At 41.0% G+C, this 18,902-nt stretch overlaps 1 protein-coding gene across 1 annotated transcript; it reads left to right on the top strand.

The window, feature by feature from the left end:
- The first annotated feature begins 1,974 nt into the window (after positions 1 to 1,974).
- LOC129830321 (zinc finger protein 892-like) lies at positions 1,975 to 16,649 on the top strand. Its single transcript, XM_055892808.1, has 2 exons — positions 1,975 to 2,265; positions 14,455 to 16,649. Exons 1-2 carry the CDS (start codon positions 2,100 to 2,102, stop codon positions 15,444 to 15,446), a joined length of 1,158 nt encoding a protein of 385 aa, XP_055748783.1. The 5' UTR covers positions 1,975 to 2,099; the 3' UTR covers positions 15,447 to 16,649.
- Positions 16,650 to 18,902: the final 2,253 nt, after the last annotated feature.

Genomic DNA, 18,902 nt, shown 5'->3' with positions numbered 1-18,902 from the left:
AGAATGTACAGACTGGGTCAACATGGAGTTAATCACTAGACATGCAAAAACAAGAACCTAAGCAGAAAATGTATGGATGTGCTGTTATAGGCCTGAGGGAAGTAATTACCTTGTCCTATGACTAGCGTTGAGACATACAATTGCATTATGTATGTATGTCTGTGCCATTACAGGCTTGGGGAGAGCCATTGTGTAGTCCCATGAGTATCATGGGACAGACACGTGCATTTGTGTATGGATAAGCCAATAGAATCGGTAAACAAGCAAGAATTGAGACAGAAAGATAATGGTGGCAAGAGTCCAAGGGGTGTTAATCATCTACATAGAGGGGAGTGACCATGTGTGTTATCTGAAAGTGGAAACCTATAAAGCCTGAGGTCTGTGGCAAGATAATTCAGTTCTTCCATGGAATTGCTTGGGCTTTGTTACTTTGTAATAAAGTCTAATTAAATTTACAAGTTCCGGTATCTGTGAAATATTTTCATTCAATATTCCACAACACACGCTACACGTTTCCATTCCCCCTGTCACAAGGGATTTATGGCTGATTTACTTCAATTGCACTTTATTGGTACTATAGTATTTTTTATTTAATCCCTTGAGATAGGAAATCATGTTTTTTTAAATGAAGTTGAACATGTGCACTTTATGACAGGATGTTAAAACTAGTTGAAGCGATGTACTCTATTCGTGGAAAGACTTAATCAACCACGGTTTGTATACATGTAGTTATCGTGTTCCTTTACTACTGGTCTGTAGGCTGCCTTGCACGGTAGTAAAAACCCTTCCATCTGGCTGGCGCTTTTTTTTTGCGTTTCTGGGCTCGCCTCCGATCGGAAACAAGGAATTTTCAAGAATGATTTGACTAAAACACAGAAGTAGGTTTGAAGACGACTCTAGCACAGAGTTTATAAACCCAGAGGTGCAACCATAGAAATAATAATTTATTATTATTATTATCATTATCTATGGGCGCAACATCGCGAGACTTCCGGGAACGCTTGCGAAACAAACCAAACAGACCATGCCTTGGTTTGGGGTTTGAGAAATCAATGAGCGAAGTGAAAATGCTTCCTTGGTTGTTTAGTAGTTGAACGTGTTATTACTCCAAACTCGTGAAGGTGACAGGCACGTTTTCATTTTCGTCAAAAACATATTTTTTATTTGACGGTCTGCACATGCGCAGTGCGGCGCGAGACTACCATTTGACCCGATGACTCTAGTTTGGAGTTTGACCTCCGTTCTACCAGCAAGAATAAGGCTGTGACCTCGGGGATTTTCCTTCAAAATAATAGTCCTGCAATGAAGATCGTGAAAAATAATACAAATGGTCGAAATTCATAACATTTTATAAGGAAATGTTAGCAGACTTAGTATTTTGTTTAACAATATTAAAAAAGGAATAAAGTGAATCGCCTTTATAGCACAAGTAATATTATAGGATTGACATTATTGTTAACAGCATTAAAAGTAATGATTACTAGTTATCATGTACAACAATAATACGAATAACAAAACATTACACCCAGAGGAGCGTCACCGCTCATTTTTGCGGTTCCTGAAAAGTGTCCAATCAGCTTAAATCCAATAGTTTTTTTTCACACTGGAAATACACATTGCACAGTAAAATAAGTTGTATCGCAGTAAAAGGGGGGTCCAGTCTACTCAGGAGCACTTTTGGTTTCCAAATCTACAAAGTTTACATTCAGAGGAGCGTCGCTGCTCATTTGCAGATAATTTTGTACGGTGCAATAAATAATAGTACTTAACAAAACATTGTTGACCATTCAGGTGTAAATATTTTTTTACAGAAAAAAATGGCCATATCTTTTAAAAATACTTGTAACTATTATTTGTATGATAACTAGTATGAAATATATTGATAATTGTGCACATTTTCCATAATTGTTACCATAATTATATATTTACAAAATGTACAGGATGGGACTGTTATTCTGAAGGATTTCAAAAATCGGTGAACCGGAAGTACTTAGTTATTCTTGCCCGCTTCACCGTTGGTTTGATTTTGCATACCTTATTAGGGTTAAAGAAAGATCTGATTTAACTGAAGTGGCTACCCAACTCTCTTTCGACTGAAAATGTCTAAACTAGATTTTTTGCGTGTGTTTTTAAATGAGCGCTTAACTGCGGCGGCGGCGGAGATTTTCGGGGCCGTTGAGAAAACGGTAGTGGAGTATCAGGAGGAGAATCATCGGCTTCGTGTACTGCTGCGGATTACACCGGAGATAAAACTCTGCACAACAGGTTCGTATGTAGATATACTGATAGTTACCTATAGTTCTACTAAATTCGCATACTGTTTAGGCAAATAGAGATCACAACCCCCCCCCCCCAAAAAAAATGGACATTGTTTTTAGCTAATTAATGTTATCCATTTGTTTTTCTTTATACAACGATGGATCTGATTCTGAATGCTGATAACATAAATACATTCCAATCAAATTTTATTAGTCAACATGCGCCGAATACAACAGGTGTAGACCTTACAGTGAAATGCTTACTTACGAGCCCCTAACCAACAAGGCAGTTTTAAAAAATACAGATAATAATAAGAAATAAAAGTAACAAGTAATTAAAGAGTAGCAGTAAAATAACAATAGCGAGACTATATACAGGGGGGTACCGGTCCAGAGTCAATGTGCAGAGGCACCGGTTAGTTGAGGTAATATGTACATGTAGGTAGGTAGAGTTATTAAAGTGACTATGCATAGATGATGATGATAACAACAGAGAGTAGCAGCAGTGTAAAAGGGGAGGGGGGGGGGGGGGGGGTAGTCTAGGTAGCCATTTGTGTTCAGGAGTCTTATGGCTTGGGGGTAGAAGCTGTTTAGAAGCCTCTTGGACCTAGACGTGGCTCTCCAGTACCACTTGCTGTGCGGTAGCAGAGAGGACAGTCTATGACTAGGGTGGCTGGAGTCTTTGACAATTTTTAGGGCCTTCCTATGACACCGCCTGGTATAGAGGTCCTGGATGGCAGGAATCTTGCCACCAGTGATGTACTGGGCCGTTCACACTCCCTTCTGTAGTGTCTTGCAGTCGGAGGCCGAGCAGTTGCCATACCAGGCAGTGATGCAACCAGTCAGGATGCTCTCAATGGTGTAGCTATAGAACCCTTTGAGGATCTGAGGACCCATGCCAAATCTTTTCAGTCTCCTGAGGGGGAATAGGTTTTGTTGTGCCCTCTTCACGACTGTCTTGGTGTGCTTGGACCATGTTAGTTCGTTGGTGATGTGGACACCAAGGAACTTGAAGCTCTTAACCTGACGGTGTCCAGTCGGTGTCTATTGCACAAGTTACCATCCAGCTAAATCTATGACATTAAAATGCCTATTTACTCTGGTCCATATGACTGCTTAATCCACTGTCTCATCAGCCCAGCCAGGCAATTTATAAACTTGATCTCCACTATAAAAGCATTTAGACATCATCTCACATTTCCTTTAGACCAGGGGTGTCAAACATACGGCCCGCGGGCCGGAACCGGCCCCCAAGGAGGTTCGATCAGGCCCGCAGGATAATTTGAAAGTGGAAAAAATGCATAAAAGACATGGAATTAATATTTTTAATTCGCTGCAATTCATGGATTATCCGCTAAGGGGCGCACTCTTTCCATCAGAGTAGAAGACAAGCCGAATCACTGAGACAGACTGAAAACAGCAGACGGTATCAATGCGCCATCTGCTGCTTGTTACGACGTTGTTAATACCTTGGTCTCTACCTCTCCGCTACACCCTCATTAGCCAAAATGTCGTTATCCAAACGGAGAAAAGTAGATAAGGAGTGTAGAATTTTCAAAGAAAAATGGACCACGTCCTATTTATTTACAGAGATGCACGGAAAACCTTCGTGCTTGGTGTGTTTGCAACAAGTTTCGGTATTGAAGGAATATAATATTCGACGCCACTACGAGACTCATCACAGCGAAAAATATAAGTCCAGACTAGACTAACACCTTTAAAATGCTGCCTTAGATACTGTTTGCATTGAAAGAATACAGCTCTGTGAAGATGAATCCTTACTGTGGTGATTTAAAAAATGTGCACTTTAATGTTAGTCAGCAGCTTCAAAACAAAAGTTGTGTGATGGAATTCTACTGTTCATACAACTCCATAAATTTTCAGTATGTATTGTATGTGTATGTATGTTTCATGTATGAAGTTTACAGATTTACAGGACAGGCGAACACTTTCTTCATTACACATTTAAAATCACTCTCCTTAGTTTGTAAGGTGTACGCAGGGATTACATTTAGATTTTATATGCGTATGTGTAAGTGGTTTAAAAATTCCTTTCTTTAAAAGTCTCATTTAATCTTAAAGTGCATTACTATATTTTTCAGTACCAATTAAAGTTTTGTGCCTTTGTACAATCAGTGGGATCAGTTGCAATGCATATTTGTGAATGATAAAAGTAAATTGCACATTTGTCTAAGGAAATATGAGGTGTTTCATGAAATGTTTTGTAAAAGGATAGTTCATTAAATTTCAATATTTTCCTAATGTTCTTGTGCTTCTTTACACCAAAACAAAGGAAAGACATGATATTTTGGTTATTTATAGCAGAGTATGGTATAATTTTAATGGTCCGGCCCACTTGACATCTCCCTAGGCCGAATGTGGCCCACGATGCGAAATGAGTTTGACACCCCTGCTTTAGACTAACATTTTATTTTCAACAGCGGAGATTTGTATAAACCTTGCTGTCTGTCTCTCCGACATTTGCAACATTGTTTCAATATTCAGATTCGATCTCCAGCTGTCCCATAGTAATGGTGTCGGGATGAGACAGGCAGGCAGCTTTTCTCAGCCAGTTGAAATCATGAATCAGTATAATTTCATGGATATATACAAAGAACTATCAATAGAAAACAGGTAAAACGAAACAAAGTGCCGCTAATTTGCAGTCTTTCCAGCTTCAGTTTGAAGTGATTGTATTAACTGTGTTGTTGGCTAGCTCCTCTGAACAACATTGTCCTGGCGAGAGAGCATATTTTCTATGCCAGGCGAAATAGCACCTCATTAGCTCATTGTTATGGATGTGTCCAAATAAAAGTCACTAGAAAACATCTTAACCAAATGCAGCTGCTGCTGTTATTCTGGCTGCATGGTTTGATGTGACTGTAAGTTAGCCCTAGGTGGCTAGCTAGCAAGCAAGGGGATAAGAACGTTTCCAGCCAATATGGCAATGGAACATTTAGACTGAACGACTGGGTCGCATCTCTGGCAACCGATAGAATGACCAGCCGGCTTGTGTAGCAACCCTAGATTTGTGTCGGGACTAGGGTTGCAAAGGGTTGGATACTTTCCGAAAAATTTACATGGGGAGTTAAGCCTGGGAATTTTGCTTAAATTCATCAAAAACGTTAGCTTATAACAGTGAACCTTTTCTGTGGGATACACATAAGGCAATTCTAGGTCTTGTGGCATATTTTGGTTAAACTATCCACAATTCAATGGAATTGCAACCCTCTGCATGCACAGTGCATTCTTCCATCACATGTACAGCTGATTCTCAAGATCTTGCACACTAATGAGATGCTATTGAGCCCTCACTACGACACCGTCTGAGCCAAGGACTACATGCTTTCTGGTAAGTTGAGATACTAGGTGGGGTGAATATATTTTATATGACTATTATTTTTTGTTAACTAGTAAATACTAGCCTACAGAAAAGTGTGTTTAAATCATTTCTGCTAGTTGGTTTTTGCTACCATGTGGGTTTTAGCTTGCTTGAGCCTGCTAACCGAGGAGTGTTAATTCACCTGTTTCCATACATGTTTTATTTAAAACATTTATCTTACAAAGGAGTTGTTTAATATAACTGCTTAACTATTTATCTGTACATGGAATTGTATTTATTTATTTATTTTTACAATTTTTTGTCTAATCGTTACAGGAAAATACCACGGGCACTATCTGATGTGTGGAGACATTTCACTGCAGCTAATGTAGAAGGAAAAGCTGTGTATATTTGCAAATACTGTGCCGAATCATATGTGAAGAATGCAACAAAGATGCAGAATCATCTGGCGAAGTGCATAAAGTTCCATCAGCGCTCACAACAAGCAACCTCTGACAAAAGTCCCTCTACTTCTATTCGAGGTGGAAAATTATGAATCAGACACCTTATCGATAGCAACAGCTCATGGTCCTCCTGGAATCAGATTTTTTTTGACTCAATGGAAGAAAGCTGATGAATGTCTTGCTCGAGCTGTGTATGCAACTGGTTCACCTCTGATGCTCACAGGCAATGTGTATTGGAAGAGATTTCTGAATGTTCTTCGCCCAGCAGACACCCCTCCAACCAGACGCTTTATCTACTCATTTGCTGGATGCAGAGTTCAACAGAGTTCAAGTGAAGGTCAAGCAAATCATAGAGAAAGCAGACTGTATTGCAATCATCTCTGATGGGTGGTCGAATGTTTGTGCGCAAGGAATAATTAACTGCATCATCTCCACCCCTCAACCAGTATTCTACAAGAGCACAGACATAAGGGACAACAGACACACCGGTCTCTACGTTACAGATGAGCTGAAGGCAGTCATTAATGACCTTGGACCACAAGGTATTTGCACTGGTGACTGACAATGCTGCAAACATGAAGGCTGCTTGGTCTAAAGTGGAGGAGTCCTACCCTCACATCACACCCATTGACTGTGCTGCTCATGCATTGAATCTGCTCCTCAATGACATCATGGCACTGAAAACAATGGATGCACTCTACAAGAGAGCCATGGAAATGGCTAGGTATGTGAAGGGTCGTCAAGTTATAGCAACAATCTACCTCACCAAGCAAAGTGAGAAGAATAAGAGCACCACATTGAAGCTTCCCAGCAACACCCGTTGGGGTGGTGTTGTCATGTTTGACAGTCTCCTGGAGGGGAAGGAGTCTCTTCAAGGAATGGCCATATCACAGTCTGCCGATATGGACAGCCCCATCAAGAGGATCCTTCTGGATTATGTATTTTGGGAGAGAGTGGTAAGCAGCCTGAAACTCCTGAAACCTATAGCAGTAGCAATTGCACTGATTGAGGGAGACAATGCCATCCTGTCTGATGTTCAGACTCTGCTTGCAGATGTAAGAGAAGAAATCCATATTTCCCTGCCCACTTCACTGTTACAAGCAGAGGAAACTGCCCATACACGCCGCAGCGTACATGTTGGTCCCCAGGTGTCCTGGCAAGAGCATCCTGTCTGGTGCAGAGATCAACACGGTCTATGGTGTCTTCACTACCGGGTCTCGCCACCTTGGCCTGGATGAGGGCAAGGTTCTTGGCAGTCTGGTAAAGTGCTCTTCCAAGCAAGGGCTTTGGGATGGAGATGCAATATGGTAGTCGTGCCAACATATCTCATCAGCCACCTGGTGGAAGGGACTTTGTGGATCTGAGGCTCTTTCCCCTGTTGCCTTCATCATCCTCCAAATCTCACCAACATCAGCCGCCTCAGAACGCAACTGGTCCTTGTTTGGGAACACACACACCAAAGCACACAACAGGCTGACCAATACAAGGGTTGAAAAATTGGTGTCCATCCGGGCAAATTTGAGGCTTTTTGAACCTGACAACGAGCCATCCTCAACAAGGTTGGAAAGTGACAGTGAAGATGAGGCCTCAGAGTCTGATGTTCAAGAGGTGGCCATTGAGGAGGTCCAGGGAGAAGACATGGATGCCTGAGAGGAAGACAACCAAAGCTTTAGTTTCTAGACTATCATTTTACAGATGTTTGTTTAAAACATTTTTGGGTGATGCGATGGATCATTGGGGATCATTCAATGTCCCCTTTTGTTGTTCAGTGAAATCATCCCATGTGAAGAGTCAACTCATTTAATTAAAGTTCAATTTGAAACTAGTCATTTTTATTTCTATTGGAAGGATTTAATCATTTGCAATTATGTCTAAGAAACAAACCTTTTACCGTCTCCATATATGGTAAATATATCCAATGCAAAAACATCTACATTTATATGGTATTAATATACATTTCATATATTCCCGTTAATTCCCACAGAAAGTTTCTACCTCTGAATATTCCCCAAAATGTGCAACCCTAGTTGGGACTATATATATTTTTTGGGTGAAAATGTCAATCGTTATTTGAATAGGTTGGTAATGTCCGAGAAGCCGGTATTTGGGGGATATATTGGCACGATTTGCCAACACCCGTGCCAGTATATCCTCCAAACACCGGCTTCTTCTATCACTTAAATATGCAATTTTTCATGTGTGCCATTGCAAACTGTCATAAACAAATCTCACAAGTATCTGACACCGCAAGCTCCCAGCTACTATCTAATCAACACAACATTGAACATTGACATTATCCCACCCCTGGTTAGCCACTATTGGCTTAGAAACACAAACCTATCTGCCAATTAATTTCCAGCAATATTGCCACTGTCTGTCTGTGGTGCGCGTTTGTCTATCAATCCGTGTGTAGCCAGTTGATATAAGCATCTTGTGGGTTGACAGAAATACCTTCCCCAAAACCTTCTCAATTAAATGTTAACTGCAAAATAGGCTTACCTGTATATCATTTGCATCTATTACTTGTTATTTGCAGACTTTTCCATGAAATGAGCAGCAGCAGTACAGAACCATAGCTAGACCTGCACGTTCCTCTCTCGCCAGATGCACAATTAAAGGGGAATTACACTCAATAATCAATTTGTTCTTCCAAACCTAAAAATAAAATAAATATTCTGATGTGATTTAACCATTGACATGGGTTTAGAACATGCAATGTTGTTGTTTCTCTATGAACAATTGTAATTTTGAGAGTAGTTTGAACATGGAAACATATGGGCAGATGGAAAAGAGATGTTGTATGTTTCTGGACGATGCACCATGCTGCCTTGTTGATAACATGACCAAGCGGTGCAGATTGCTGTTCATTTGAGAAGGGCGCTCCTCCCTCGCCGCTTTTGCCGGTTCATGTTACCGGGGCCATAGACTGGTGCCCCTTTGGCTCAGCATAATCGAATCCGCCAAATGACAAGAAGCTGCCGTGTGAGGAATCGTAGGTGGCTCGTTTCAGCTAGTTTATCTTGTTCTTGATACCAACTCTTGTTTTGACTGATATGTCAAATTTGCTAGCTAGCTAACCAACATCTGTAACGATGTGTTTGAGAGACAACAAGTGCTCATTGTGCAAATGTATTTATGTTTTCAGTAAACATTGGAGACAAAATAGTTAAATGGTGTTAACAATCAAAGGGAACCCTGTCGGTTTTGTTGCTAAACAACCAACCCGTCTATACACCAATTCATCTGTTAGCTGTGAATGTGTAGCCTACAAGATGAAATTAACAACTGAAGCAAAAAGAGATTCATATGTGTATATTTAAAATAGGTGTATAGTTTGTCATAAAAAGCATTTTGATATGGCATGTCAATCTATACAGTCTACCTATAACTATTCAACCCAAATTGGATTTTAAATAGATTTTTTGGTCACTGATCTACACAAAATACTCCACAATGTCAAAGTGAAAAGAATTCTATAAATGTTTACAAATGTAAGAAAAAATATTATTATTAAAAAAATAAAAAAAAGCTCACCAAATCACATATTAACATGGACATAATAAGTAGCAATAATAGATGTTAACATGATTTTTTAAATGACTACCCCATCTCTGTACCCCGCACATACAAGTATCTGTAAGGTCCCTCAGTCATGTAGTGGATTTCAAGCACAGATGAAATCAAAGACCAGGGAGCTTTTCCATACCTTGCAAAGAAGGGCACCGATTTAGTATATTGGTAAACATGTAAAACGCGGACACTGAGTATTCCTTTGAGCATGAAGATATTAATAATTGTACATTTATTTAACCTTTATTTTATATGGGAGTCATACTGAGACCAATGTCTCTTTTTATAGATGAGCCTTGAATAACAGAAATTACACACATTAAAATGCAAGCAGAAAGCAAAACAAGGTCTTAAAGAACAAACCCATTCATCAGTAATAAGGTCCTCCATCAGCTTTCTAAGTTGACCCAGAGGCACCAGAACATCACATTTAAGAACATTTTGAAGATTGTTCCACAAATAAGCTGATTTACCTAACTCAGTAGAGACCAAAGGGAATTTCTAGACTTACCACACCCGGTCTCAGGGCTGGCTAACTCGTATGTCTAAAGTGTAGTTATGATGTTAGGGTGCAGTGGGACTTTTTGTAAAAGGGTTGAAATGAAAACATAGCCATGTATCAAAGAGGGCTAACCAACTTTCTGGTAGAGAATGCAGTGAGACCGTTGCCCGTATTAAATTTCAGTGCGCTATGATAAATGGCATCTAACGGCTTTAATGAAGCGGCAGCTGCGCTCGTATAGATGATGTCGCCATAGTCTAGGGCCGGTAGGAACGTCGACTGAATAATCTGCTCCCTCCTATTTAGCGAGAGGCGGGACCTATTTCTATAAAATAAGTCGTTTTTTATACTCGGGTTCTTAACTAACTCATCAATATGCTTTTTTTAAAGACAGCTTTTCTTCTATCCAGATGCCCAGGTATTGGTTAACAGGAACACGATCAATATGGGCACCATCCAAAGTACAAGATGAAGACATTCGTCTATGATGCATTTTCGCTATACCCAATCCAGAAGAGAGATCTCTCTCACGCGGAGCCTCTGTCTCACACGCTACAGAACACACACACCCAAGAAAGACCCTGCTCTTAATTAGGACGATGGCGGAGTGAACTAAACGTTTAAAAGTGTGGTTACACTTCACCAGAGTCGATGCAGACAATGTCCGTTGCAACAAGACTTTTGCTCGTGTTTCCACCCTTACAAGCAATCTGTGCAAACATCTATGGAAAGTGCATCATGTACAGGCAGAGAAACAGTTTGACTGCCGAGCTCGTAGTTCATCAGTCGTTGTCTGAACTACGTAAGGTAGGTATGCTAGCGGCCTGGAGCCCACACAGAGTTAACTAGATTATGCAAACATGGGTTCCTGATCAAAAGGAACCATTAGCCAGCTGATTGTTTAGCTATGGGTGCGTTCATAAATTCAATCACCCATTTAAAGATGTTGCAACTTTTTTGTTAGTTGCAGCTACAATGAACCAACCCACTCCTCCCTCTAATACCGCTGGTCCAAGCCAAAGACAAGCCCAAAGCCCCTTCACGCTGGCGGCTAGTGGGAGGATGACTGAGGAGAGGGTGAATGAGTGCCATCTAGCCGTGACCAAGGTCATAGTGAAAGGCCTACACCCCTATGCAACAGTGGAGTCCAAGGGCTTTAGGTAACAGTCTGTCAGTATATATTGAGTTGTATTCATGTTTAGGATATAGTAGTATAAAAGGGTTGTATGTTAGTCCCATCACTCCACAATACACAATTCAATAATGATAATTCAACACATGAAAACTATCATTTTTTTACTGTAAGGAGATGAGCAAGGCACTCACCCCCAAATATACCCCTCCCTCCTGGAGTTACCTCAGTGACACATTCATTCCTACCTTGTGTGGTGTACAAAAGTGATCACTGAGCTGAAGGACGTGCCAAAGCTGCCCATCACATCAGACGAGTGGACCAGCCTCAGGACCACTATCTCACTGTTACAGTGCACTACACAAGCCAGGGCAGTGTAAAAACAGAAGGTCCTCCACCAGGGCAGTGTGCAAATCGCAAACTGGCGAAGTAGTGGCAGAGGAGGTCTCCGACATTCTGGAAGAGTTTGCGATGGAGCCGAGCAAGATTGTAGCCGCGACGGTTGATAATGCTGGCAATATGGATGTTGCCATCAAGAGACTACACATCCTAAAAATAGGATGCTTTGCGCGCACATTGAATCTTGCAGTGCAGAAAATCTACTAAATGGGCAACCTGAATCAGAGCAGTGGTCGTGTGGTTCAAGAGATCCTCAATGTCCAAAACAGTCTTGAAGGAAAAGCAGCAGCTCCTTGGTAAGAAGCCAGTTCAATCTATTCAAGTATTATTTAGAAATGTCCACATTTAACAATTTAATTCAATATTCAATTGTGCGGTAATTAAATGTATGTTGTTTTTTTGTTATTCAGGCCTTCCCGCAACACTCACTCATCCTTGATGTCAAGACCAGATGGAACTCGCTCTAGCTAATGGTAGAGAGATTCATGGAGCAGTATCCAGCGATCCAAGCAGCATCCTTGAACCCCACGACTGCGAAAAGCAATGACCAAGGACAACCTGGACCGTCTGAAGGACGAGGACTTCCATAAGGCTCAGGAGTTTGTCCAGCTCATGATGATCCTCTATACATCCACACTGTGTGTCATGTGACAAGAATGCCACCTGTTGCCAGATCAAACCCAAGCATGAAAATACAACGTTTGTGGCAATCATCAAAGAGAAGGTGTGGGAGAACCTCTCCGAGCGCTATCAGGATGAGGCCACAGCAATGGACCGCAGATTTAAAGGGGGGCCGGTGAGTGACGCCACCTGGGACAGGCTGAGGAAGACAACTGTTGAGGCCAATGTGACAGGAGCAACACTAAGGCTGTCAGAGGAGTCGGAGCAGACAGACACGGAGCACCAGCAACAGGAGGAGGAGTCTGAAGGAGAAGGAGAGGAAATGGAGCAGTCCCTCCATTGTAAAAAAACAACGAGTGCCTTGGAGGAGCTGTTCTCAGAGGAGGACAGGGAGTTGAGGTTGATGATCCAACAGGACACAGGCGTGTTGACCTAGAGGTCGAGCTCTACAAAGGCCTGCCTCCCATCCCCATGGCTGAAGATCCTGTGATGTGGTGGTGGGAGAAGAGAGCTACTCTGCCCCTCCTCACAAACATTGCAACAAGCTACCTCTGCGCTCAAGCCTCCTCCACCCCTAGCGAGAGGGTATTTTCAACTTCAGGGAACACAATAAGCTAGGAGAGGTCCCGACTTCTGCCAGAGAAGGCAAATATGTTGATCTTTCTCCAGAAGAACTGTTAAGAACTGTTAGTCCTTCTGCAGCCTACCTGCATGGCCCACCCGTGTTGCTCTATACCACTGTCTTTTCTTCTGCAGGAAAATATTGTTTATTTCAGTTGTTTTACATTACCATCATCACAACATTAGTCTATAATAGTGATTTATTATTAAAAAAACATTGCTGTTTCTTTTGCTGTAAATAATTGTTTATTTTATTGATTTATTTGACATTTCAGAAAATAAAGCAATGTTAATTCTGTTCTTAATTTGTTTTTTCTCGTAAAAAATAAGAATATCGTTAAAGTACCGGATGGATAAGCAGTATCGGTAAGAGTAGTAACACCGTTCAAATCTTAACGATACCCATCCATACTCTCCAGTTACTGACCCCCCACATCCCGGATCTATCTGACACCTACCCACTTTTCCATATTCTGTAACAAGCATCCTCGCCCACTGAGCACCGACCGACCGACACCAAATCTAAGCCAATCATAGACGTCTGTGTTTCACAAGTTTGGACATCACAGTACAGTATAATGTACTGAACGTAGCTACTTTACTTTACTGTACTCTACTCTGCTGTACTGTGATGTTCAAACTTGTGAAACATATACATTTATGATTAGTCCTTACCAACCAAATTTGTGTTTGCATGTGGGCAGAGGGTATTGCATATTTATACCTTTGTGTACCAATTCAGGATACATCATGACGATAATGGTTTTGATAACCATAATTATGCAGTTGTGTGGTTCAGATCAGGGACCCATAATTGTAATTATGTTACCGTAATTCTGTTACTGGATGTACATCCACTTCACTTACTGTAGTTCAATAACCAAAATATATATATTTTTCAATCTCAAGGTGTCATGTCATCGCTGACACTCCATTCTTGCTGCAGGCATCTTTGAATCTTGATTCAGAGCAGATATTTAAGAGTTTTGGGAAACGTGGTCACACAAAAAAAACTGAGGGAAGTTTTACAGAAATTCTGTTACCGAACTTTGCATCTGCACAGTAAAATGTTCAGTGGAAATTGTTTCAATTAGTCCTTGTGCATAGAGTTGCATAGAGTTGTGCATAGAGTTAAACTTTGAAATCAATGTTTTTGTTTGGTAACATTTTGAAGTGAAAAATCGGAGTCTCCGTAATAATTTTGTTACTGTGGAGTTGTCTGTAGGCTTGTCATATAATGGGCAAATATTGCACAATCCAGGTGTGTAAAGCTCTTAGAGACTTACCCAGAAAGACTCACAGCTGTAATCACTGCCAAAGGGGATTTTAACATGTACTGGCTCGGGGGTGAATATTTATCTAATAAAGATTTACATATGTTTGATTTAAAATCTATATATATATATATAGTTCTTCCAATTTGACATTAAATCATATTTTGTGTGGATTGTTGACAAAAACAAAAAGGTATTAAATCAATTTTACAATGTGAAGAAATCCAGGGGGGTGAATACTTATGATATAGGCACCTGTCGATAACCACTTCTCCTCCTCCTTCCCTCCAGACTCCCTGCAGCTCTCTCTCGCTGTCTCTGAAGAGGAGGTTCTCCCTGAGCAGCAGCACTGTGAGCAGGAGTGGAGCCCCAGTCTGGGGCAGGAGGACCCCGAGCCCACACAGATTAAGGAGGAACAGGAGGAAGTCAGGACCAGTCAGGAGGAAGAGCAGCTTCAAGGGCTGGAGGCTGATATCATAGAGTTCCAATTCACTCCTTCCTGTGTGAAAAGTGAATGTGATCAGGAGGACCCACTTTGGTCCGTGACTCTTCCCCAAACCCAGACTGTGGAGAACAGAGAGAGTGATCCTAAACATTTTGGCACTGCGACCCACCTAAAGGGTTTTGATATTCCCTGTGACCCTCCAGATAATCAAAACAATGTGTCCAGCCACAGCTCAGCCGAAAGCAGCGACCCACTAGGACATGACATCAGCCAACCATTGGATCCGAACCTACCAATGGGGGAACATTGTTCCAAACCCAGCACCATATCTATAAAAGCTTACCGCTGCCGTGACTGTGGCAAAACGTTTCCTCTGAAAGCGGGCCTGCAGAGGCATGTGAATCTCGACAAGAAGAGACTCAGTGAATGCCACTTCTGCAAAAAACAGTACAACTCCACCTGTAAACTGAAGGCCCATGCCCGACTATGTCACGGTGGGAAACCCAGCACCTGCCCCTTTTGTGGCAAGACCTTCAAACACAAAGGACATCTGTCTAGGCACATGAGTATTCACACAGGAGAGAAACCATTTAGCTGTGGTGACTGTGGGAAGAGCTTCAATCAGAAGGGGGGCCTAGGAAGACATATACTGACTCACACAGGAGAGAAACCTTTTAGCTGTCATTTTTGCTGTAAAAGCTTCAGGCAGAAGAGGGATCTAAGGAGGCATATACTGATTCACACAGGAGAGAAACCTTTTAGCTGTGACGACTGCGGTAAAGGCTTCATTCGCAAGGAGCACCTAACTGCACATATGCGGACTCACACAGGAGAGTAAAGATTTATCTGTGGTGACTGCGGGAAAAGCTTCAATCGTAAGGGGAAGCTGAGAATTCATATATGGACTCACAGGGGAGAAATCATTTATCTGTGATGACTGCTGGAATTGTTTAACTACGAAGACTAAGGGCTCTATTCAATCAGTAGTTTTTAAGTTCAGCGTTATGGCGTGATTGCCATTACATTTCAATGTTGCTGAGTTAGCGGAGACTGTATTCACGATAAACACTGCTTACGTCGGCTCAATCAGAATTTACCTTAACATTTCTATTGTGCAATCTGTAACGCTTCAGATATAGAGCCCTAACCTAACCAAACATATTTACGGACTCACACAGGAGAGAAATCATTTGGCTGTGGTGACCGCGGGGAAAGCCTCAATAAAAAGGGGGACCTAACCAGGCATATACTGACTCACACAGGAGAGATATCACATGGCTGCCCAGTCTGTGGTAAAAGAGTCACTCAGAAGGTAAACCTACTGAAGCATGTAAAAAAAAAAACATACACAAACAAGATAAACTGAAAGGAGGAAGAAAATGGACTAAGATGTTCTGTCAGGCGATGGGAATAAAAATCAACTGTGGATCATTCATGCTGTGAATTTTAGAGAAATAGATTCACTATGGATTTACTTTTGTAAAATGTTCTATGTACATAAAGTTTGATTGGATTTAAATGATTAAGAAATGAAGCAGGAGTAGTGCATTTATTATGGGAATCTCACCGATCCACTGTTCTGTTGATGTTTTCACCTTATTAGAAACAGGAAGATCTGGATGGGAAAAATATCATTCTCAGGGTGATGAGAAAATGGAGTGACTGATGTTATTGATGTTAAAAATGTATATTTATCCACTTTATCTAGAAAATGTCCTTCCATCTGTCCAAGAGTATATTTAATCCATTTTGACCTCATGCGAGTTATTCATGATATTGTTTAAAATTTGGACTAATGATATACAGTCGACTCCTCATGAGTGCACACTATTTTAAGTGCACAAGTGTTTTTCCTGTCTCAATTCAATAACATCTATATTATAATATCGTAAGCCGCTGCGTGAGGATCTCCTGCAATTTTGCACCGGTTTTCTTAGTTTTAGGCTCAAAGGAAGCGCGTCATGCTCTTACATGGTACTGTCAACTTTATATATTGCCAGGGGAGACGATTCTGTAATAAAGTATTTGACGTCATTGTTAACTGCGTTAGAGCGTTCTCAACAAACACTCTTTTCAGACCAGGTAGCAGTTAGTCCAAGGTCAAGAAAGAACTTCATTTATTGATAAGACAGAGTTAGACTCAACATTCCATGGTAGTTGTCCTAGTCGTTTACTGGCCAACAAGCTATGCAGCGATGATAATTAGCTGATATAGCAACTATTGAGTCTGAAACAGGGGAATTACAATCAGAACCCAAATGAATCAAAGATTCTCATGCTTCTGTAAAGAATTGTACTCCTCTGATTGTGAATCCACACCAAGCCGGTCTAAAATAATTAAGAAACTCCTCTTCTCTCAACATAAGCCACCTCGCTGGGAGCCCAAATCTCTCTCAATGAACTCAAAAGGACAATGGGTAGCATAAATAAAGGCAAATCACCTGAATGGGACGGTATTCCTCCTGAGGTCTATTTAACATTTTGGAATCAATTAGGTCCACTATTGCTCAATGATTAACACGGCCATTCACACAGGTTGATTTGGGAGAGATGTAAATATAGTACTAATTTTGCCATTTTTTTTTTTTTAAAGGTAAAGATGCCACACAGTAATTCTCACTATAGCCCCTTATCTTTGATAAACACAGATACATTATTTTCCTAAATGTTGTCGTCTCTTCTCGAGATTTACTTACCCAAATTGTTCTACACGGACCAAAGCGGGTTTGTTAAGAAATGTTTACGATTACTTATCTTAAACGCTTCATTAAAAACATGGTCTTGGGCTGTAATGTCTCTCGATGCAGAAAAAGCTTTTGATAGACTAGAATGGGCATTCAGTATCTCTGGTCTTGGAACATATGGTAATTGGCTCCAATTTCATTAATATGATTAAAATGTTATGTCAATCCCTCAGCTATAGTTATAACATGCAATATCACTAGAAGCAGCAGACAAGGCGATCCAATTTCGCCTTTGCCATTTTACTATCCCAGTTGCTATAACCGGCAGAATATCTATTGTCAAAATTAATATTGTCACAGAATTTCTGTAGTTCAATGCTTCCCATGGCTCCCCCTACTGACTATTGGGATACACTTCATAGTGTGGTTTCAAAATGTATATGGCAAGGTTAACGATTCCGGATAAACTTACAAAGAGGGAAATATTTAGGAGGACTATCCGTACCAAACTTTCAGTTGTATTTCCAGGCTCTAGCATTTTCCCCATCCTAAATTGGTTTAGACATGATTCTTCTGCCATCTGGCTGAGTATAAAGAGAAATATGATGTCTCATTTTGCCATGGAAGAGGTGGTCTTCAGTCACTGATAAAGTCTTGAAACAATGTAAACTATACTTGGGTCCTATCATTGCTCGCACAATTTCTAGTTGGTGCAAAATGCAAAAACAATGTAACTGGGAATCAAAATAGCATGCACACACTCTAATATTTTCACATTAATGCCTTGAAATCTGGAGGTCGGCCTTTTGCACCCCCCCCAATGGTCCAAATGTGAAATCCGTACGCTTGCCGATATCATGGACAGTAACGGTTTGAGAACATTCCAAGATTTGAAAGATACATAAACATTACCAGGCAACTTTATTTTTTTTATAGCAATGGTATTGGCCATATCTCACAAACCCCTGAGGTGCCTTATTGCTATTATAAAGTGGTTACCAATGTAATTACAGCAGTAACAATACATCTTTTGTCATACATGTGGTATACAGTCTGATATAACACGGCTGTCAGCCAATCAGCATTCAGGACTCAAAAGAATAATCTCAGCTAAAGCCCAACACATACAAATAAACAATCCATGAAGCCCAATGCATACATACATACAAATACATTGAGTGTACAAAACATTAGGAACACCTGCTCTTTCCATGACAGACTGCCCAGGTGAAAGCTATGATCTGTTATTGATGTCACTTGTTAGATCCACTTCAATCAGTGTAGTTGAAGGGGAGGAGACAGTTTAAAGGATTTTTAAAACATGAGACATGGATTGTGTATGTGTGCCATTCAGAGGGTGAATGGCCAAGACAAAAGATTTAAGTGCCTTTGAATGGGGGTATGGTAGTAGGTGCCAGGCGCACAGTTTTGTATTTGAGTGTGTCAAGAAGTGCAACGCTGCTGAGTTTTTCACACTCGACAGTTTCCTGTGTATCAAAAATGGTCCAGCACCCAAAGGACATCCAGCCAACTTGACACAACTGTAGGAAGCATTGGAGTCAACATGGGCAAGCATCCCTGTGGAACGCTGTCGGCGCCTTGTTGAGTCC

This window comes from Salvelinus fontinalis, chromosome 31 (genome assembly GCF_029448725.1).
Source record: "Salvelinus fontinalis isolate EN_2023a chromosome 31, ASM2944872v1, whole genome shotgun sequence".
Lineage (NCBI taxonomy): Eukaryota > Metazoa > Chordata > Actinopteri > Salmoniformes > Salmonidae > Salvelinus > Salvelinus fontinalis.
Note: the sequence above shows the minus strand (reverse complement) of the source record. Positions and strands in the feature narration are given on the sequence as shown.